This window comes from Vipera ursinii, assembly GCF_947247035.1.
Source record: "Vipera ursinii genome assembly, chromosome: Z".
Taxonomy (NCBI): domain Eukaryota; kingdom Metazoa; phylum Chordata; class Lepidosauria; order Squamata; family Viperidae; genus Vipera; species Vipera ursinii.
Window position 1 is genome coordinate 90,369,955 of NC_139517.1, and position 24,205 is coordinate 90,394,159.

Here is a 24,205-nt window from a genome sequence, read left to right on the forward strand (position 1 = left end):
GGTAAGTGTGAAAGTCATAAGTTACTTTTTTCAGTGCCATTGTTACTTCAAGTGGTCACTAAACAAATGGTTGTAAGTGAAGGATTAACTATATTCAGGTGCTGCATGTCACACAGCATAGAACAGAATAAAAACTGAAGATGCATTGTAAAAAAGCTGTTGGCGTTTTCTTTTTTAAAATGGACATTTAAAAAGAACTATAGATTACATATCAATATTGCACTAATTCTTTTACTGGATTTTTCAATATTATTCTGATTTATTAATCAGAAGTTGGCTATTTCAGATGGATGGTTAACCTGCTTTCTATAAACATTCAGAGACCCAGTTTGCAGAATTACTTTATTTTACAAATTTTATAAATGGAAGGTGCAGGAGGAATTTAAGATTGATTATTGCTGATTCTATTTGATATATTACAATTTTCAAAAGTTAATTTTGGATCATTACATTCACTGTATCGTTAGTATTATTTGAAAAGATTAACAGTGTGTGTATGTATTCAAAATATGTTAAGAGTGGAATGTAGTTCTTATGAAGGTGGTGAAAGCAACAACAGACTGCAGTGATAATATGGTAGAAAGTTATTGATGTCTATTGTTAGCCATTTTCTCCTTTTCTTAGTCTTCCAATATTTTGTATAATCTTAACCCTCCAAAAAGAATAGCACAATTAATGCTTGTAGGTATGACTATACACTTAGTTACTTTTGTGGGTGTTATAATTCCACTACGGCCGTCTGCTTAATTGAGTTTAAGATCTGCAACTGAAAATACTCCTATATTGCTGTGATGAATCAGTAACTCCCATAAGCCTCCTTGAAAAACCAGATGGAAATAAAGGCAGGTATTATAAATATACGAGGTTCTAATAAACACATTAAGAAAGTTACTGATGCTAAAAATATAACGCACAACTTAAGCCCGTTTTTAACATATTGTGCATGTTCACCAATAATTTCTATGGAGAGATTTGGACTTTGCTAACAAAAAAACTGCTCAGAGCGATCTACGGCCCCATAAAGCAGTCAAAGGTATTCATTTCCTCGACTCCATCTTCTTCCTTTGGCTGTAAATCCGCTGCGTTGATTTATTTCAGGCAAAAACAGAACTTATTTCTGAAGCATCAGCAGCAGAAAAAACAGCAAACGCCTCCATGAAAGCTCACTAGTCCGCCACCGGGTCATCTCAGCCCGGGACCGCGTCGAAGGGAGGGGAAGAAGGCGGGTCTTCATTTACCGCCCGCCAATGGGGAGAGGATAGCTCGAGAATTCGCATTCGAGAGTTCCGTTCTCCCAGCCGACCGTTGACGTTGATCGTTACCTCTCCTTAGGGTTCTTCCTCCCCTTTCGCTTCGCTGTCCTGAAGCTTAGAAAAACCTGGAAACGGCCACCGAAAGACCGCGAGGTTGGGCTCAAGTTAAAGAAAGAGCGCACGCGAATAACGTTCGCCTATTCCCGCCTACTTGATAAGAGCACATCCTCTCGCTGTCTCTGGATAACGAAAGACGGGTGCATAGGATAAGCGGGGGGGGGGGGGCGGGGAAAGGAAGACTTGTTAGTGCTTTGAGGCCCCAGCAGGTGGCAGCGTGTTATATCTTCAGGGTCAGCGCTCTCTTGTCCTTGGCTGGAGGGGCCCTATGGAATAACTGGATTTAGGCTAGGACTGAGATCGTCTGTGAATTGGAAAGTGGCGTATCTATTAACTGTTATTAGGAAAACTGAGTGGATGTCCACACAAAACACAGGAATCAAGCTCATTCAAAATAATAAAGGCATATTGGAGAAAATGTTTCTTAATAATAATAATAATCCATTTATACATTGCTTGATTCCCAGCAGATGGGCGGCTTACTAATCATTAAAACATTTTAGAGTAAAGAATAATAAGAGTTGCAAAGGGCCTTGGGGATCTTCTAATCCAACCCTCTGTTCAAGCAGGAGACCCTGTACTGTTCCGGACAAATGGCTGACTAGTCTTTCTTAAAAATCTTCAGTGACGGAGCACTCACAACTTCCGGAAGCGAGCTGTTCCACTGATAAATTGTTATCGTTACTATGTGACAACAAAGAACAATACAAAACAAGATAATGGAGATTGCCAGTACCTCAATGGTTCACTGTGTATGAACAGTTAGGCGCATGGAACGCTGTTACCTTCCCACCGTACTGGTCCCTATTTTTGTACTTGCATTTTTACGTGCTTTTGAACTGCTAGGTTGGCAGAAGCTGGGACGAGTAACAGGCGCTCACTCTGCTACGCGGTACTCGGGATTCGACCCGCCACATTGCCGACCTGATCGACAAGCTCAGCTTCCTAACCCACTGAGCCACTGCGTCCCTGTATAAATGGTAGCGGAAGGAATTTGCTAGTCTTTTCCTGCTATTGTCAAGTTGCCAATTTACAACCCTGGCTACTATTCCACTTTAGGATACCTAGAAATGTTCCCCCCTCGTTTCTGGGAAGAAGAAATAATTAAATTTATTTGGGTATGCAGCTTTGAAGCCTTTGGGATGCTTTGGTTTGACCTCGTCATCAAGTTTGAGCAATGGAAGACAAGTCATAAAAGATAAATCATTCTAATTTTATTCTTATTGCAGGTTTTGCTTTAAAAATGCCATTACTTGAGAAACATGGTGAGGAAAAGTTCTAACCTATATTTAAATATTATCTGCTAGGTAAAATAAGTAATACAACTTGTGAATAATTGGTAAATAACTGGTAAAGTTTCACAATTTAGCTCTGTCACATTGGAATTTAGAGGGATTTATTACAGGACACATATCATCCTGCCAGAAGATAACCACTGTTTCATACAAGTAGGTTCATTAGGTTTGTGATTGTGACTGTAAACTATGTTTATAATATTAACAGTTAACATTGTGTTCAAAAATACTCCGTGCATCAGAATTTAGTGTTTGGAAGATGTTTTTGCTTATAGTATAAATAATGTTGAAAATTTCAGTTTTTCAAACCAACAAATGTATTATCAAATGGCTGATTCAGTAGAATTTGTGCAAAAAAAAAGCTCTTAATAATAGAAATGACAAATTAATAAACTAACTTATCTACATGATATATTTATTCTATTTGAAGGATTGCACAAATAGTGGAGCTCCCCTTTTCAAATTTATCACTTTTTACTTTGATCTTAATAGATTTTACATGCCAATCATTAACATGTAGCAATAATTTGTAAAGATTTATTACAATTTTGCAAATATTCTCACGTATTCCATTTTATTCCATTTCTATTCTAATTTCTGTTTTAAAAATTGAATTCATTTATTATATCTGAGTGTCTTTTATATTAAGCATTATGTAAAAGATGCAACAGTGATAAATTCACTAGGGCTCAAATCTATGTCAGCAAATAGTGATGGCACAAGTCTAATTGTGAGAGGTGTGATTTAATATCCATAAATGTTATTTCATAGAAAATGGTGAGCAGTTGCTGGTGAAAAGTGAAAGCTATCTGCAGATTTTGTAAGCATCCATTTATTTTCTTGAAACAATGATGAGACTTAAAAGAATTAATTGTCTATAAATTAAGGTTCTGTCTAAAAAAATTGCATTTTTATATTTTAAGAAAAAACAAGGATCAGAGAAAGAGGCTTGTACATGAAATCTGCAGTTTTTTGGATAGCAGTCAGTCTGTAAGTAATTCATAAAACAAATTTTATATTGTGAAGTATATGCCTATGTGGGCATTTTTCATTTTCATTTTTCATATTCTGTAGGAGGAACATTCCTTCAAGGAATTTGAAAACAGCAGTTAAAGTTTATTTACTTCACTCTTCATAGCTCATTCTGCCTGTAATTTTTACTCTACTCTCATTACTTAATAGAAAACATATCAATGGCAAACAATTTGCATAATATTATGGCCAAGAAAGCAATATGTTGGCAACAGAAATTGAATCTGATCTTTTTGTTCTACATATGCTCTTACTGCACTTTCATTTGAAAGAAAAAATCTTGATGATGTTTAGAAATACATGGTTGATTCAGAATAAATCTTACCTTCATTTACTCTTTTTACATTGTAAGTCATTATTGTCTATATACCATTGTTGTCACAAAAGGGTCTGTAGATACTAAACTCCAATACCAATCTTGACTTTGATCAATTGAGATGTTTACATAATGATTTTGTAATAAAATAGAGAAGTTGTAGACGTTACCATCTTTAGTCATGTCCATGCCACATGCAGCAATTTCTGTTAAGGATAGTAGCAGTTTGGCACATTTTTTCCAGTATGCTACATAGCCCACTTTTAATCTAAGCATGCCTATGCTGTTCCATGCAAGCTGAAATCTCTAAAGATTTATTTGCAAGCTACCCAGTGGTTTTTTTGTAAAAAAAAAAAAGGTGCTGGAACTCACACATGTCATACAACCCGCCTTGCCTATACTACAAAGTTCCATGCAAAAAAGGTGCCGGAACTCCGTTCTGGGCATTCTGTGACAAAAAAAGCCCTGAAGCTACCATATTATTGCCTCTATCCCATCCACAAGGAGATGTCTAAAATATTCTGTCATAGCCCTTTTGCAATCTCAGTAATTAAGCTTTCCTTTACGTTACTTATACAGGAAAAATAATTAGACTTTTTGTGTTTTTGTTTAGGTACAGGAAATTGATGCTCTCAGAACAGAAAATAGGAAGCTAAAAAATGCGGTATCCATTTGACTATTTAAGTGTATAATGACTTACAGTCTCATTCTGTGTTTCAGGATTTGATATAATGGCTATTGTTTCAATGAGAAATTCACTCATCCAATAGTATGATTTGATTTGATGATCATACATTAAGTTTGAAATTAATTCTAATACATACTGTTCATATTATCTAATTATTATTTTAATCATTTGCATTAATTCCACTTTGACCTTGAAAGTTCAGGAAGGTTTATTTGAGAAATTACTAATTTTCTACTCCAAATTTTAAAGATGGAATAAAATAGCAGAAAAAGCTTAGAAATAAAATGATTATCTAAAATTCTATGGGTTTATGGAAAAAATAGAAAGAGAGAAGATGCTTGGTCCTCCTACTAGATTATTTTTAGAATTTCTTTTTTTATATAAAATTTTATTCATTTTCTAGTTTTACAGTCAAATACTTTAACAGACAACATGTTGTCTGGGTCCATTTGTAATTCAGTGATATATATTAACTTCTTCAATCTCGATCCAATATTACATCATCAAATGTTTCATTTCTTCTTCTGGTAATACCTGTTTTTCCACACTATGCAAATACAATTCTTATTGTTATTAATAACTATACAATTAAATATCAACATCTTTGTTACTTTTTTCTCATAATATCAATAATATCAGTTTTAGATTACTTTTCTAACCAAAACATATCTTAATTGGATTTGCACTTAATATCCATATGTTCAATCAGTATCCTATTTTCGCTTTTTAAATTTTTTTTTAATTTCCCATCAGTGTTCAAAAGGTCTATTGTTTATAATTTCAAAGTAAGTTATATTTGGGTAACCAAAAGCTTCCCTTATTCAAACTTCTTAACTTTTTCTTGTTTCCCTTCTTATACCAAAATCTAATATTCTAGTTACAAATCTTTCTAGTTATGATAGTACTTCTATTTCTATCAATTATCTATTCTCCACCATATTCAAGCATCTGGTTAATAATATAATATCCCATCTGATGGATCAAAACCTCTATTTTCTTCAGTTTTACTCTAGCTTTCTTCCTTTGCCAACTAACTTTCCAAGTCAATACATTTGAATTATCAAGTAATTTTCCCTGTTTTTGTATATATTGTTTGGAATAAGAAAGACCATTTAGTTAAAGTATTTTTTAGAAAAATAAACCCATTTATATTCATTAAACCGTCTCCCTCCTTCTCCAATTCCCCACAGGTCTCCTCTAACAGCTCTATCTTCCATTCAATCAGTTCTTCCTTTTCCGCGAATGTCCTGAATTCTTGATTGGTAAGATGTCTTTTCCATTTCTGATATTATCGCTCCGTCTTCTAGTTCTTCAGTTGTCTGAATCTGTCAGTTGGTTCCTTCCTTTAAGTCCTTAATCTTTGGAACTGCTTCCTCTAGTTTTCCTTCTATTTTCTAGGTTGCTAGTTCCTTCTTTGTAGTCATGTTCTGGGTTTGTAAATTTAGATTAGAAAATTATTCTTTTATCTCCTTTGTGTTATTTCTAGTCTCATCACAAGCTAAAGCAATACTCTCTTGTATTGATTTTAACATGGAGAGAATTTCTTTCTGATCTTCATCCATATTTTCTTGGTAGTATGTCAAACTGAAGACTTTGGGAACAGATGTTAGAGATTGTTTTTTACCATTTAAAGTTGAGTATGGGACATCCAATTCATTTTTTGCAGGTAGTCGTTATAATAAAAATTGTTCATCAATCAAGGATTTGTAATCCAAATCCAAAATATTCCATCATCTCAAGCAATGAAGTGTATTTCTCCTGCAGGAAAATAGTTCCACAACATAGGTCTAAAAGTCAGGTAATATTTATATTCATAGTTCAGGTAAACCAGTTTCAAAATAGTTCATTGTCTCTGCCACATCGATAAGCAGCCCAAAATTTTTTGTATTTTCCCTTTTCTCAGCTGCAATCTTCAGAAGCTTCCAAGCTTCCAATGTCAGCAAGAGTCTTATCTAAATCTGGGCTTCAAGCCAAATTTCCTTTGGGCATAACAAATTGTAGTGCCGTAATTTGCCACTAGATGTCATTAGCGCAGTTTTCCAGCTTTTTAAATCCCAACTTATAATGTAAGCTTTTCAAATCTCTTTTTAAAAAGTCTCAAAAGCACTTTTAGTTCCCAAATTTCAAAGCTATAAATGTATATTAATTCCGAATTAATGTTGTAATTTTCTCTGTTTCCCCCAAATAATTTTCGCTGCATTTCTGTTCCTGAGGGAATAGGGTGGAAATTCCCCTTCCCTCTCTCATTGGGGAGGGTGCTTTGGGCAGTTTTTTCAGGAAGAGGTCTTAAAGAGAGGATAGAGTCTCACTCAGTTTCATCCATGTTGCTGAAAGGTTGTATGTTGGTGCTTATTGTCTTCTGTTATCAGCAGCTTCTGACTGACTACACGAATGTAGCCAGTTTGGAGGGCTTCTTTGGATTAAACAGAAGGGCCACCACCCTCTCACAATAAACAAGGGTCCCCTTCTTGCTTGTTGCCTCTACGGGGCGACTCTCGACCCTTTCCAGGGTCCCCAGCAGGGCAAAATCAAATGTGAAAGACAGAGCCCTGTGTTCCTGTGTCCGTTCTGCCGTGACGTCAAAACTGGAAGCTCATTATTTTTAGAATTTCTGTAAATGTAATTGTCACACACTGCATGCATAGAGCGAACCTTGCCTGAGCTCAATAAGGTTGGACTGAAAAACCTTCAGAGACCAGATATTACATATAATTTTGAAGAGGTAACATGGACACAGTAAGTAGGATGAGGATAATGTAACATGGGCATCTCAGACATTGGACTCTCGTAGATATTGGGATTTTAATTTGTTTTTTGCAAAGTGTACTTTATATACTCTTCATGTTTCCCCACTTCAAAATAGACTATATACCATTGACATTGAATCTCAGGAGAAAAAATGTTACAAAGTAATTCAGATATGCTAATTGCCAGCCCCTGCTGTTGGTTATTTACTTGGCCTCAGCTTCATATTGTAAAACCTCAGCCATTCTTGCAGTGTTTCTCCAGGAATATAATTAAAAAGGAAGGAAGGCACTTAGAAATGTTTACCTAGAGCTAAACAAAGCACTAAATGTTGCAGACTCTTATGTACAGTATTTGAAATGGAAAGCAGTAGTGTAATAACCACTCAGCCTAACCATGCAAGGTAGATTTACTTAATTTATCATAAAAATCATGAATATTAGCATCCATGTATGTACTATACATTTATCTTTAAAAAGGGAGGGGGAAATTACATGCTTACAAAACAAAATTAAGGAAGTCAGTCAAAGAAAACCCTAAGTACAAATTTAAGTTTATTTATTTAAACATTCATTCATTTATAAAAATTATTGCCATCCCATCTTACAGTAAGGTAACTTTGAGTGGCTGAAGTCATAAAAATATGTGTCTATACATGTACAGTTAAAACATAAATAATTAAAATCAACATTAAAACCTAAAGACCTCTGTGGAGAGCAGGGACAGAGTGGGGAGAGGTGGGATCAGTTGTTATTCAATCAACTACCTCCACTCTCTTGTTCCCACCACTAGGGTGCCAAGCCAAATCTTTAGGCCTTTATGAAAAGGTAGGAAGATTGGGGCCAAGCTCACATTGGAAAGGACAAAGTGTTCCAGAGGGAAGGAGGAACATTAGAGAAGGCCTTCCTATGGGCCTCCCAGCTCCCAATCCTAATGGGGTGAGACGGTCTCTCAATTATCCTGGACCCATGCCATGAAGGGCTTTAAAAATTATCACCAACACTTTGATTTGCACCCAGAAGCAGACTGGCAACCAATGCAGCCCGAGGAACAGTGGTGTTACTGGGGCTATTCTAGGGACCTCCAAAACTGCCTGTGCTGCTGCACTCTGCACAAGCTGTAGCTTGCAAATGTAGACCACATTACAAGTAGTTCAACCCTGAGATGACCAGGAACTGAACCACTGAGCACAGGGAATCCTTGTAGAAAGGGTAGCTTAACAGAAATACTTATTTTAATCCAAAATCTGAGATGATACTTATGCTATACATGGACATAAAGTCTTTATATATATTACCACATGACAAAAGAGTATGATGTAAATGTTGTAAATCTAAAATTTGCAACGGAATAAGATTGTTTGAGTTACATTTCTCTATTAGCCAATTCCAGCCAGATGTATTATTATAAAAAGGTATTAAGTTGAGGATGTCCATCTGGAAATAAATGATATGGCTGTAAAGAGATCCAGATTAAAAAGTGGAAATGTGATTTAAAGTGCATGTGGTGAACAAGAAATTGTTCACTATTTCTTAAAAATCTATGTCTTTATCTGATCTCATGTGATTTAATACTGTATTCTCAAGAAAGGATGTTTGATTTAAGGAGGAGTTGTCAAGTGCTACGAGATGATCATATAGCTCACAAATCACCTTTTCTCTGTTTGAATCTGCGAAGCCCTAATAAAACATTTAGCTTCTCTCTGTTCCAGACTTTGAGATGTAATCATAGATCCTCATAGTAATATGTAAATTTGTCAATATGTTCAGAATGTAGTTTGTCATAAAGACTAATGTGATTGATATTCTTTTTAAAATTAGAACTCAAGGCTGCGGTATAAGACAAAAGGTATGTTTTAACAAATAAAATCTATGAGGAGGTTGTGATTTTGGAGAAGTATTGTGGTGAAATGCAGTTCCAAGGCTAAGACTATTTGTTCCTGTTATTAATTAAAAACTCATATTCTGGCTAGGTCAAAGATCATGTGATGCCCTCATGTCATTTTCTATCCAGCTACAAACTTGAACCATTTCTCTACTTGCACTTAACTATGATATGAGCATGCCTTATCATTTTTTTCTGCCATGTCCAAATGACATTATATTCATGAGTGAAATTCATCTGTCACTTCCAAATATAACCTTTAGATATGAAAAAAAATATTTAGATTTATCATGCTTTACCTTGGAGAACTTTCTGTTATTTCTTTCTAAAGCTAAGCAAATATGTTTAAATAATTTCTATTAATTTGTGAAAAGGCCTATTAAGGGGAGACATGATTGAAATGTATAAAATCGTAGACGGTCTGTAGGATGTGGACATTTTCCTCCTTGGCTTAAAATACTAGAACCAGAACTCATCTAATGAAACTGACTAGAAAATGTGAAAATAAATAAAAGGAAGTATTTTATACAATGTATAATTAACCAGTGGAATCCAGAATATGTAGTAATGGCCATTCATTTCTGTGGCTTTAAAAAAGGATTGGGTAGCCAGGGAAAACAACTCTGGTAAGAGCAAGGGATACTTACTCAATGTTATCTGGACATACCTCTGAATATTAGTTGCAGTAATGTATCAATGAGAGAATTAATGATTTTCATCTCTGACCTGTCAGGCTTCTGATTGGACATTTAATCCAGTGCAAAACTAGATGGCTTTGGCCCAATCCAACAGAGTTCTTACACTGATTTGGGTTGACTAAGAGAAGACTACAATAGACAGCATTAGCAATAATTATTCTGAAATAAGAAAATGTGCTGTGAGAAAATAAAACTTTACTCACATCTGGAAGGAAAATGACTTTTTCAAAAGGCAAGTTTTTTTCCCCTCAGACTGGGCCCTGAAGAAAGAAGAATATGAGAAGTAAGTTATCATTGTTAATGACATTTTAATATATTTGTTGAAAGGCAGTTTTAATATGTTGAAAGGTTTCCGACATACCAAAGTACTTTTTAGCATATTTATTTTAATGGTTTCAAGTCTAGATGAAAGCTAGTGATTGGCCACAGGAGTTTGGTGATGAAATGTGTTGAATGTGGATTATATACATATTGTGAGGGGCTGAAAAAGATTTGGAGTCTCTTCAGATCCCCCTGAGGTATAAATGGGTGCTGTGGAAGTTTGCAGTGGCAGCAGGAGATAGTGACAGGAAAGCTTTCATTGTGACCCTCGGTGAATGAGCAGGAAGGTGCACTTGGTAGCTTGTAGTAGGTTGAGAGCCAGTGGGTAGAGTACATCCAAACAGCTTGCTTGGAAAGATAGCAGAAGCAGCATCACCATTCAACTGTTTAGCGGTGTGTGGTATTAGCCTGTAAGTTCCACTAATCGGTTGACTATCTAGTGGTATAGTGGCAGTAAGAAAATTGGCAGGTGACAATGACAGTGTAATCAGCAGTTGGCAGGTGGCAACCACTGCAATCAGCAGAGGCTGATCTCCCAGTGATAATGACCATGAGAAGCCTAATCTTGATAATCAGAATGGACAGAATAGACACCCAACTGACAGTTAAGCGGCTAGTGGGTATAAGTGATGAAGGCCTTGAGAAATGGGGCAAAGAGATGCTGCCTTTAGAAAGATCAGATAAGAGAGGGTATAGATCACAGCTGAATAATGGACAGAGAAAGAGGCTTAGAAGGAATCCTCTCTAACTTGTCAAGTTTAAAAGAAACAATGGAAGATTTGTACTTTCAGACTTGCAAGATTCTGCTAATGTAGCCTCACAATAGAATTATCTCTTCTGGTCTGTTTTTTGTCTGGTACAAGGGAAGGCTTACATCAATCTAAGTACGAATCTTCTGCCATTTCCTTTATAGCCAGAGAAGTTAGGGAAGGTCCCATCTGAGCCTCTTCACTTATTATGAAGTTACAAGCTGTACCCTCTCTTACCTGGCTGTTACCTAGGCAGCATCTCTTTCCCATTTCTCAAGGTCTTTCTCACATACCATTACATATATGGTGGCTGCTATAAAACTTGTCTTGCTGATCACAACCATCTTATCTTCTGCATGTGGCAATCAAACTCAGAAGTAAGAGTCATACAGTGTATTATCATCTCTTTTTTTCATGTGAACATTTGGACTTTAGAAAGGAACAAACATTTGAATAGCAGTATACTACTGCGGGCAAGAATCCCTCAGAAGAAATGGAGTAGACTTCATAGTCAATAAAAGAGTAGGAAAAGCAATACTGGGATACAATCCCCAAAATGACAGAATGATCTCAGTTTGAATTCAAGGCAAACCATTCAATATTACAGTAGTCCAAGTCTATGCCCCAACCACCGGTGCTGAAGAGGATGAAATTGACCAGTTCTGTGAAGCCCTACAGCATCTTATAGAACTAACACCAAAAAATGATGTCCTTATTATCATGGGGGATTGGAATGCTAAAGTAAGAAGCCAAAAGGTAACCAGAATAACAGGCAAGTTTGGCCTTGGAGTACAAAATGACGCAGGGCACAGGCTGATAGAATTTTGTCAAGAGAATACGATGGTCATAGCAAACACTCTTTTCCAACAACCCAAGAGACGACTTTACACATGGACATCACCAGACGGTCAACACAGAAATCAGATTTGACTATGTGCTCTGCAGCCAAAGATGCAGAAGCTCTATACAGTCAGTAAAAACAAGACCAGGAGCTGACTGTGGCTCAGATCATGAGCTTCTCATTGCAAAATTTAGGCTTAAACTGTAGGGAAAGGGACTAGGCCACTCAGGTATGAACTAAATTATATCCCTGACGAATATACAGTAGAGGTGACAAATAGTTTTAAGGAATTAGATCTGATAGATGGAGTGCCTGAAGAACTATGGACCGAGGTTCACAACATTATACAAGAAGTAGCAACTAAAACCATCCCAAAGAAAAAGAAATGCAAGAAACCAAAATGGCTGTCTGAGGAAGCTTTGCAAATAGCTGAGGACAGGAGGGAAGTGAAAGGTAAGGGAGAAAAAGAAAGATACACTCAATTGAATGCAGAATTCCAGAGAATAGCTATAAGAGATAAGAATGCCTTCTTAAATGAACAGTGTAAAGAAATAGAAGAAAACAATAGAATAGGGAGGACTAGAGATCTCTTCAAGAAAATTGGAGAGATGAAGGGAACGTTTCATCCAAAAATGGGCATGATAAAGGACCAAAATGACAGGGACCTAACAGAAGCAGAAGAGAGTACCAGACCATCTTATTTGTCTCTTGAGAAACCTATATGCGGGTCAAGAAGCAACAGTGAGAACTGGACACGGAACCACTGATTGGTTCAAAATTGGGAAAGGAGTCCAGCAAGGCTGTATACTGTCGCCCTGCCTGTTTAACTTATATGCAGAGCACATCATGAGAAAGGCAGGGCTAGATGAATCAAAAGTTGGGATTAAGATTGCCGGAAGAAATTTCAACAACCTAAGATATGCAGATGATACCACTCTAATGGCAGAAAGTGAAGAGGAACTAAAGAGCCTCTTGTTGCTAGGCAATGTCGGCTGGCGACCCCCAGGGGGAGGGCCTTCTCTGCGGGAGTGCCAACCCTATGGAATCAGCTCCCCCCTGAGCTTCGGATAGCCCCAAACCTCCAATCCTTTCGCCGCGGCCTCAAAACACACCTGTTCCACCAGGCTGACCTAGACTGACAGGCATTTTAATTAATTTATATTTAGTATTTTTAATTCATTTTTAAATTCTCTAATTTTTTATTGCACTGATGTTCTCAATTTCATTTTATCTTGATTTATGTACTTATTATATGTTTTGTTGTTAGCCGCCCTGAGTCCTTCGGGAGATAGGGCGGGATATAAATCCCATCAATAAATAAATAAATAAATAAAGAAGGAGACTGCAAAAGTTGGGTTGAAGTTAAACATTAAGAAAACCAAGATCATGGAATCCGGCCCTCTCAATTCCTGGCAAATAGATGGGGAAGAAATGGAGGTAGTGACAGATTTCATTTTCCTGGGCTCCAAGATCACAGCAGACGGGGACTGCAGCCAATAAATTAAAAGATGCATGCTCCTGGGGAGGAAAGCCATGGCAAATCTAGACAGCACACTAAAAAGCAGAGACATCACCCTGCCAACAAAAGGCTGGTCTTCCCCGTTGCAATGTATGGCTGTGAAAGTTGGACCATAAGAAAGGCTGAGCACCAAAGAATTGAAGCCTTAGAACTATGGTGCTGGAGAAGACTCCTGCGATCAAACCGGTCAGTCCTAGAAGAGATCAACCCTGACTGCTCTTTAGAAGGCCAGATCCTGAAGTTGAAAATCAAATACTTTGGCCACCTAATGAGAAGGAAGGACTCACTGGAGAAGAGCCTAATGCTAGGAAAGGTTGAGGGCAAGAGAAGAAGGGGACGACAGAGAATGAGGTGGCTGGATGGAGTCACTGAAGCAGTAGGCGTGAGCCTAAAGGGACTCCAGAAGATGGTAGAGGACAGGAAGGCCTGGAGGAACGTTGTCCAGGGGGTCGGACACGACTCCACAATTAACAACAACAATAAGAGACTGATGATACCTGTTCTCCTTCTGGATGAGAGGCATAGGATGGGTAATGGCAATCCCTAATTCATTAGGTTTTGGAGGACTGAAAATATGCCTCCAGCTTCTCTAGTAAGAGGAATGTGAAGCGAACGTGTGATGTGGTATGCATGTTTAGGCAATTGGGAGAAAACTGGCAGTTGTTCCTGAGACTGATGCAGTTTGACTAAGGCTTTGGTTGCTTCCTAAAATCAGTGGGTAACAAACAGCCTTGGATCAGATTATACCTACCTGTATGGATTGTTTCTGTCCACAAAGCCTGAGAGCCTCCTGATTTTCATAAGAACTCCAGGAGATGAGATAGTAAACTGATTCCTCTAAAATCAGGAAGCAGGAAAAACTATATTTTTTTACTCATTTGTTTAATTGGGTTCTCTTTATCTAGTTTAGGACTCACGTATACTGTAGAACCTACCATGTTATAGGTTATATTTATGCAGAAATATTGAAAATTTAAAACAAATTTTTAAGCACCACTTTATGTTTTTTAGCTTTGGTTAATTTGGATGTTTGGGTTAATATTTCTATTTTAGATAATACTCTAGTACAAATATTAGGTGATCTGCTAGTTTAATTCAAGAATTAAGAATTAAAAAATAATCCTAATATTACATATCCTTGTCTTGCCACTGCTACTTTCATTTCTCAACTATATTTGTAATTAAGTGACATGGACAATACAATTCCTTTTGTGACACTTCTGCAATACAGGGAGACCACGATTTACATCCATTTGTTTCATGACAATTTGAAGTTACAACAGCAGTGAAAAAATGATTTATGACTGTTTTTCACACTTATGACCGCTGTTGAACCTAATTAGTCACGTGATCAAAATTTGGACTCTTGGTAACTGGCATGTATTTATGATGATTGCAATGTCCTGGGGTCATGTGATCATCTTTTGCGACCAATTGATATGCAAAATCAATGGGGAAACCAGATTTTCTTAATTACCAGTTACAAACTGAACAACTGCAGTGATTCATTTAACCACTCTGGCAACAAAGATTGCAAAATGGGACAAAACTCAGTTAACAACAGTTTTGCTTAGCAATGGAAATTTTGGGCTCAATTATGGTTCTAAGTTGAGGACTACCTGTATCTGTAATTCACATCATGATAGTTGTGCAGTTGTACTGTTTCTCCATTGTTTTTGTTTGCCTTGGTGATGAATTAATAAAGTATATGTAGATCTTTTAATGATTTAAAATATATATTTTAAAGTTAGGACTCTATTTTTAATCATCTAATTCCATTGCTAACCTATAAGGTTCTTTTTTGTTACTAAGAATGGAATAAAAAATATAAATGTTCTAGTAAAAAATGATAGGCAATGTTAGCCTACTGAGACAAAGATTGGATGCTATTTAATGTTACTATATTTTAGATTATTGACATGGTAGTAGCTTTTCAATTTCAATGTATGCATGTCAATTTATATTCTTTGTTTTCAAAGTGAAATTGAGAGACTTTCTGGTGAAATATCAAATTACTTGAATGTTACCAATTTCTGGGTGAGTTGATTTTGTTTTAGAAACAATTCTTAATGTCACTTACTTTTTGCACAAAGAAGAATAGATTGGGGTTCCCATGTTGTACTAAGTGATAATGCAGTTTGAATTTCTTTGAAAATTATAAAATTAACATTACTTAATTAGGACTAGCTTTGGTTGTTCTAGAAACTGAAGGAGACTCCATCCAATTTACATGTTAAATTCTACTATGTTAACTTGGGTTTGGCTAATCTAAAGAAAAAAAGAAATGGGAGACATGATAGCAGTATTCCAGTATTTGAGGGGCTGCCTCAAAGAAGAGGGGAATAAATTATTCTTCAAAGCATCAGAAGGCAAGACAAGGAACAATGGTTGGAAACTGACCAAAGAGAGAAGCAATCTGGAATTAAGGAGAAACTTCCTAACAGTCAGGACAGTTAACCAGTGGAACAGCTTGCCTACATAAATTTTGGGCGCTCCATCACTGGAGGTTTTTAAGAAGAGACTAGACAGTCACTTGTCTGAAATGGTATAAGTTCTCCTGTTTAAGCAGAGGGCTGGACTAGAAGACCTCCAAGGTCCCTTCCAAATTCTATTCTATTCTATTCTATTCTATTCTATTCTATTCTATTCTATTCTATTCTATTCTATTCTATTCTATTCTATTCTATTCTATTCTATTCTATTCTACTCTGTGATTTATTCTACAATGGCAAATGGCAGACCATATTCAACACATAATTGTTTACATTGTTTACAAACCTCAAAAGCTAGGATTGCCAGATGTGGGATGCAGAAATCTGGATATGCACTGGATGGCAACAGATATAGAAAACTTCGTTTTTTTCTAGAAGTCCTCCAGATTTTTGATAGCCCTAAGTCAGTGGTGGAATTCAAATATGTAAACAACCGGTTCTCTGTGCGGATGCTGCTTCTGGAAGTCCTTTCTGGGCCTGGGCAATAAAAAATTAGCTACCGGTTCTGCCAAAGTGGTGCAAACCAGCTAAATCCCACCACTGCCCTAAGTGCTATTTAAAGAACACACGGTGTCTTAGTGTGATATGCAAATCCAAACATCAATACACTTTTATTAACAAGTTTTAGCTCTTTCAGATTTTTGCACCCCAGAGATATCTCACCAGAAGATTTACTCAAAGGCAAACCTTTACATTTTAACAATATCATAGCTTTTGAACTTCTGAAGACTTTTGGTTTGGTATAATTAAATGAAAGTTAGATTGTGTCTCTCCTTTCAGTATGAAGAATCTGAACTTCTCAGTGGCCAAGGTATGTTACTAATATTTAAATAGTTACAAAAGATTCAATTTTTTTAAAGGCACTTGTTTCTTGTCAGTTTGTATATTATAATGATCTTACTATGAATAGAGGCAGTATATTATCCTAATTTAAACATTATTGAATTCATTAATTCCATAGTTTAAATAAACATCTTTGAAATTATATTTTCTAATGTTAGAAAGCTCTGCCATAAATCTGAATGTTGAGTATATGAAACATTTTCTGTTAAAGTGATAAGTTCAAACAAAGGATAAATATATTTTAAAAGTCCAAATATAAATAAATGTGATGTCAGTTTTAATTTTATAGCAAAAAGAATATTAAGTGAACCAAAGAAGCATGCCAGGTAAGGGGTAGGTTTTGTTCCATTCAACAATTAATGCAGAGAATTACTCAAAGTAATTAACTAAATATATTTATAAAATTATATATAGTGTTATTCAGATATATATTCAGAGTACCTATAGCAGGGCTGGGCAAATATTTCATGGCTGGCACCCACTGATTTGGGGTTCAGTAGCAGCAGTGACAAAATGTGGGTGGGAGCACTTTTGCATGCATCAGTCAGTAACTTCCAGTTTGGAGTGCAAAAGTCCAACTTTTCACATTTTTAAAACTCACATTTTAAAATTTTGTATACCTATTTAAGATTTATGCTACAATTTTTATTTACCGTTTCAAACTTCAGGATGCATTTGAGATTACATTCTTACATCCATTCTTATGAATGATTGTCTTAGTAAGGTGTGTATTTTTTCTATAGATGGTTTTGTAGTAGATTAGATTATAGTTAACACACCAGATCAGAAACAGTGTTGCATTTCATTTGGTTTATTTATTTATTTAAATACAACTTAAAAATGTCTTAAAATTTTCTTTTGGGATTATGCATTTAATAAAATTTATGCATATCAGTCAATAGCTCTTCTAAAATGATACGTTTCCATTTCAAAATCCACAGCACTCAGACAGATGAACTGGAGAAGAAGTAAGGACAACTATATAGTATATTTTGTTTTGAAATTGCTTTTATGCTAAAAACATTGGGGTTTCCTTTAAAGAAATTCCTAAAGAAATTACATTTGATATGTGTGTACCACAGAGAGATTATATTCCAACAAAAATGCATTCGTATCCAGTTGTAGTATATTTGCTTTTTTTTAAATCAAAATGTATTTTAGTAAACAAAAAATGCTTGAAGAATTGCAAATTACCACTTACACTAAAATGTATTTTTTAAAAAATATAAATTACCTGCTTCTGTCTAAACTTTATTCAAACGTATGGTAAATATGTCACATTGTAGAAAACAACCACACACGTAATGCTGTGCTATGTAATTGCATTTAGACTTTGCTAGCATCCCTTTTCTATTTCTAGCAATTTATATACCCATTTGTTTTAGCTTATGAATATAAACTATTTCACTCAGTTATTTCTAATTACGCTAATTTTAACAATCAGTTGTCTTTCATTAATTTAAAAGCATTTACAGAAGTTTTATTTAGAAGCAATTGTTCCTGATGCCAGGTTTCTGCTAGCAGTTGACTCCTGTTACTTTATACAGTACTTTTGTCTATGTAAATACAGAGGTGGGGAAAGAGTGTTAAATAGAAATATTGCTTTTATTATTTGCTATGGATATTATGCCCACAGAATCAAACTCCAATATCCAATTAAAAGCCATTATATCATAAGGCCTACAAATTGACTTATACAATAACCCCCCCTTTCCTAAATAAGACTAGGATGCATACCAGTAGTGTGCCTAGCAAATCTGAACTGCATAAATCTAAACAAGTACATCAGTAACAATTTTCTGTGCCTTTGCTGCCATCTATGGTCATACAGATTGTTGCAGTCTAAATATGTAGCCCAGAGTAGGTGGTAGGGAAGTTTCATACTGTATTCAGATCATGAGATAAATGGCTAATAGATGTAGTCAGAAATAACTAAATTTTTATTCCATTCTGCAGAACAATTGAAACTCAAACTGAAGAATATGATTCAAGGTATTAAGAAATATTTTTATTTAAAAGAATGCATGACAAATAAGAACCTTACAAAGTATAATCTGATCTTTTAGATTCTACAAATTGGGTTGGAAAGGCACAAAAGAGATAAAAACTGGATTGAGGCTGTTTACTCTTTTCACTCTGGATTTTTTTTATTTAAAAGGACTTTCTTTAATTCATTTGTTATCCATTAATCTGTCTCAACCAATGTACTATGTTAGCCTATCATGACATTTAAACTTAGCATTTAAATTTCAGAGGCTTTAAAGATCTTGAGAGGATCAGCTGCCTCTTTCTACTGTGCAGTAATTTTGACCAGTTAGGCCAGTATGAGATTTTTTTTTCCAATTTGGAAAAAAAGCAACTCAGAAAGTGTTACCCAAATAGTTACAAGATGCGAACAATAGTGGTTGGTAGGAATGGCAACCTATAGCTGCCTTTATCTTGTCATGTTATCTGAACAACTACAAGACAGCAGTAACAGCACCCATGGGTAAATCTCTTATCCATGGTTTATGTTACACTGTGCCTTGAGCAAACATCCATTTAAAATGACAACATTACTAAAAATGTGTGGTATAGAAGTTGGTAAGATGTAAACTAAAATCAACTAAATGTTCAAACTTTGCCCTTACTTGATTACAGAACACCTCAAAACAATTATATTGTGCCTAGTGAGAATGGTCTTCAAGTAGATTTATAGCTAAAGGCTTTAGATAAAATTATAGTTTACATCTTAGACAATGAGATTGATTGAATATTATTCCCCCCAATCAATTTAGTTATATTGTTGAAGACTACAGTCAGGTAAGCAAACAGGCATTTTTTAAAAAATATAAAAGTACAGGTAGTCCTTGACTTACAACCACAATTGAGCCCAAAATTTATGTTGTTAAGAGAAACATTTAAGTGAGTTTTGCCCCATTTTATCTTTCTTGTTACAGCTGTTAAGTTAATAAAAAGGTTAAGTGAATCTGGCTTCCCCATTGACTTTGTCAGAAGGTTGCAAAAGGTGCTCACATTATCCTGGGATACTGTAACTGTCATAAATATGAGTCATTTGCCAAGTGTCTGAATTTTGATCATATGACCATGCAACCATTATAAGTGTGAAAAATGGTTATAAGTCACTTTTTTTCAGTACTGTTGTAATTTTGAATGGTCATTGAATGAACTATTGTAAATCAAGGACTACCTATATGTATGAATGGACATTTCAGAAAATGTTGGATCCTGCCTACTGTTATTCCATGTACCAGCTAGTTTAGAAATGTGGGATGTCGGCTTCATTTACTTTAATTGACTGCTTTAAACTTGGAATGTCTGTTAGTTTATGGTGAAAATTGTAGGGTTTAGTGTGTATTTCAAAAACTTGCCTTTGTTTTCTTTTCAGGGTGAATCTGAGTAGCAGAAATCCAGTATATATGTACTGGAGAATATTTATGTTTGAAATTTTAAATTTTATTAAATGTATTAAAATATTTATACCTATATGACAAATAAATATATTTTAATCCTGCCACAATTTGAGTCAGTATTTTAAATTGATTACAAACTGGATTATAGTACTTGCTGATGGTTAGAACTATAAAATACATCCATGTCACCTTAGCCAGGATTTTATTTCATTCAGTAAAGTGTGAAAATATAATTAGTAAAACATGAATTTAGCCACAAGGGCATACTATTCAAGCCATTTTGCAATACTGAGGCATAAAATGCCTCACTCTGCCCTTGACCATTATGAAAACCAACTGGGTGATACTATTTTTATCCCATTACAAGCAAATCTCATATAAAGAAAAAACAATTAAAACATTTGCAGTAGGCCCGACAACTAAAAACCAATAAAATGACAATTCAGATATAAAAGGACTGAAAAATAAAAGCAGATTGCTCAATCTGGCTAGAATGGCCCCCAGAATATTTGTTCTCAGCACGCTAAGTGATTTTGAAGAGAGGGCAAGCCATTCCAGCCAGACTGGTCTGTTTTTATTTTTGAATTAATCTTATCTATTTTATCTATGCTATGGATCTTGCATTGATTATCAGTTACTTTCCAGGTGCAATTTAAAGTGCTGATTTGACCTAGAAAGCTCTTTAGGATTGTACATAGGTACCAACTGGCCTGATCTATTAGGTTACTTAGTGAGAAACTGCTTCTAATGCCCTACTTCTGGAAGGAAAAGGGAGCTAGGGAGCTGGACAGCAGCAGTACTAATTATTTGGGGAGTTTCCCTTTGGAGGGAAGGTCAATAACATAGGTACAAAGTGCTCCTAATGAAGGGACGTGGTTAGCATTTGGGACATTGAATTCTGGACTAAGTAGTTTCTGAATAGTCATTGTAAGCAGCTCCAGGTAAAATGTTTTGCAGTAGGTAGTCTAATTCAGTGTTTCCCAACCTTAGCCATTTTAAGATGAGTGGACTTCAACTCCCAGAATACCCCAGCCAGTATTGCTGGCTGGGGTATTCTGGGAGTTGAAGTCTACACATCTTAAAATGGCTAAGGTTGGGAAACACTGGTCTAATTAGAAAAAAGGGCATGAGTCATTGTACCCTATTAAGTTTTTTTTTGTCCCAGGTAAGACTATAAAGCCAAAGTTGCAAACTATTCCTATGAGAATATGATACAAATACATTTTTTACTTTATCATGAAACATGGTATTTTTAGGGTTTTTTTACTTTTAATCCATCCATTGCTAACTTAAAGATGGCTTTGATTTTTAGGTGGCCCCCATGTAATCTGTGAATTGACCCAGTATTAAAATTTGTATCATAGCTTGCTAACACAAAGAATGCAATGTTATTTAGATAAAAATGATTAATTGCACTCAAGACAAAAGGCAAATCTGTTCCAATCAGTTTCCAAGCTTCAGAATTTAGGTTGCTGTTTTTGTGTATAACAGAAAAAAATGAAGATCAACCAGTTTCTTAATTTCTTGATGTTATATATAATATAGCACCTGATGTTATATATAATATAGCACCTGTTACTGGGCACTATCTAACAAAATGAAATTCAATGGTGAAAAAAGTAAGGTTCTACATTTAGGCAAGAAAAACCAAATGTACAGGTATAGTATAGGGGTACCTTGTTCAATAGTAGCAACTGTGAGAGAGATCTCAGAGTTCTAGTGGACAATCACTTAAATATGAGCCAACAGTGTGCTGCAGCTGCCAAAAAAGCCAACACAGTGCTAGGTTGCATTAAGAGAGGGATAGAATCAAGATCGTGTGAAGTACTAATACCACTTTAAAATGCCTTAGTAAGGCCACACCTGGAATACTCCATCCAGTTTTGGTCACCACGATGTAAAAAAGATGTCGAGACTCTAGAAAGGGTACAGAGAAGAGCAACAAAGATGATTGGGGGACTGGAGGCTAAAACATATAGGGAACGGTTGCTGGAATTGGGTATGTGTAGTTTAACGAAGAGAAGGGTGAGGGGTGACATGATAGCAGTGTTCCAATATCTCAGGGGCTACCACAAAGAAGAGGGAGTCAAGCTATTCTCCAAAGCACCTGAAAGCAGGACAAGAAGCAACGGATGGAAACTAGTCAAGGAGAGAAGCAACCTAGAACTAAGGAGAAACTTCCTGACGGTTAGAACAATTAACCAGTGGAACAACCTGCCTCCAGAGGTGGTGAATGCTCCAACACTGGAGGTTTTTAAGAAGAGACTGGCCAGCCACTTGTCTGAAATGGTATAGGGTTTCCTGTCTGAGCAGGGGGTTGGACTAGATGACCTCCAAGGTCCCTTCCAACATTATTATTATATCTGGTGGTGACTAATTCATCAGGGTTGCAAAAAATTGTCATCCTCTGATTGCATAATTTTTTGGCCCACATCTGGTAGCCTTACATTCTTTCAGACTAAATCTAAACCGCTTTTTATTTTGACTGATTTTTAGATATTTTTAGTTTTATTCTATTTTCATAGCACCTTGTCTGATGAAATCCTGGTAAGTTAAAAGCTTGTGCCCCCTTGTGAGTTTGGCTGGTCTTGATAGTATTTGTTCAACTATGGATTATAAAGGGGTGCTGTGGGAGATATTCTCCCCCGTGATTCCGCCCACATCTTTGGTTTTTATGTATTTACCTTTAATCATTGGAAACACGGAAATACAGACCTAGTATTTTTCAAATTGCCTAAACAGAAATGAATTTTAAGTAGCCTCTTAAGCAGGCATGCATATATAATTACAAAAATTATTATTACGGAAGAAAATAAACCAAGTTCCAATTAGGCAGCTTTCAAATGAATGCAGGCACCGTTGTTTCTCATTCATTCCTATATCACCCTGTTTGCATCATGGCCGAATCCGTCAGTTCGTATTTGTTACGGCGCTGGCAGAGGCAGCACTTGGTCACGCCCCTCGTTCGGAGCACACCTCCTCCCAGCCGGTCACGAGCGAATAAAAAAGCGCGAATTCGGAAAGCGAATCAGGAGAAGGTTTGGCTACAGTCGAGTGAGGCATCGCAGACTGGAGCGATAGGCCCTGACAATAGACTTCGGACGGCAGCAATTGCGAAGGACTTGGTCTTGCGCAGTGGAGTTCTTGTCGATCCTGGGAAATTGTGAGTAAAAAAAGAGGGAGGTGCAGATGCTATCCTAAGTCAAAGCCGCGTTTTCCTGCACTGGGTTCCCATCCCAAGTGGTCCTTTCTGGCTAAATTTTCCTCCTGTAAAATCTAATGATGTTTTGTATTGTACCAAGTCTAGCTAGTGTCCCAGGCGTTTGGCCTCCACCCCCTTGATGCTCCTGTCCTCCTCTTGTAGAGCGCGTTCCTCTGCCTCTCTTAGCGACCGAGACAGCCCTGCTGAGCCAAGGCGAGATTCACCCACTTCAGCCTCTCTTGCCCAATGAACTCGAACTGTCGCTGTCTCGCTTGCTCCTTCTACATGAAGACCTTCCTCTTCAGTATGATTAGAAGAGGGGGGGGGGTCTGCTGCTGCTCATAAATTGCTACTCATACATCGATCATCCAAATTAGTATCAAGAAATACAAAATACTCCCTCTCTTTGTATCCTTTGTAACTTACAGCTGTACCAAGTGAGGTAAACTAAAACCACCAAAAGTTTCTATTTTAGGCTAGTGTTTCTCAACTTCAGTTTTAAGATATATGGACTTCAACTTCCAAAATTCCTCTTATCAGCACGAGAAATGCTGCTTTAAAGCATTGTAGTTTGAATTTAAAGAGAAAAGGGTTGTGTTGCTTTGGCTTCTTACTGTCTTACAACTACAGCTGTACATTTATTACACAAACACAATGTCTAGCTGTTGCTTTCTTTTTACTTCTGCCACTGTTGCACAAATATGCTGTTGTCATAGTCTCTAGAGTAAATGAATGGTGTTATTCTGTTAAATGAAAAACAAATCAAAGAGTTTAAAGCAGAAAAAATATATGACCAC

At 36.2% G+C, this 24,205-nt stretch overlaps 1 protein-coding gene and 1 long non-coding RNA gene across 2 annotated transcripts; both read left to right on the top strand.

Annotated features, from left to right (window-relative positions):
• Positions 1-1,362: 1,362 nt before the first annotated feature.
• Positions 1,363-17,567, top strand: LOC310649889 (uncharacterized protein; the record flags this gene model as incomplete). The annotated part of the gene is made up of 11 exons (XM_083378720.1): positions 1,363-1,406; positions 2,600-2,635; positions 3,437-3,485; positions 3,589-3,655; positions 4,627-4,677; positions 9,267-9,294; positions 10,281-10,311; positions 15,438-15,495; positions 16,731-16,761; positions 17,083-17,119; positions 17,537-17,567. Exons 2-11 carry the CDS (start codon positions 2,614-2,616, stop codon positions 17,565-17,567), a joined length of 405 nt encoding a protein of 134 aa, XP_083234846.1. The 5' UTR covers positions 1,363-1,406; positions 2,600-2,613.
• A 1,147-nt stretch (positions 17,568-18,714) lies between these two features.
• On the top strand, positions 18,715-20,308 carry LOC310648726. Its single transcript, XR_014494133.1, has 3 exons — positions 18,715-18,785; positions 19,571-19,595; positions 20,182-20,308. It is a non-coding gene; the product is annotated as an uncharacterized lncRNA (long non-coding RNA).
• The last annotated feature ends 3,897 nt before the right edge of the window (positions 20,309-24,205 follow it).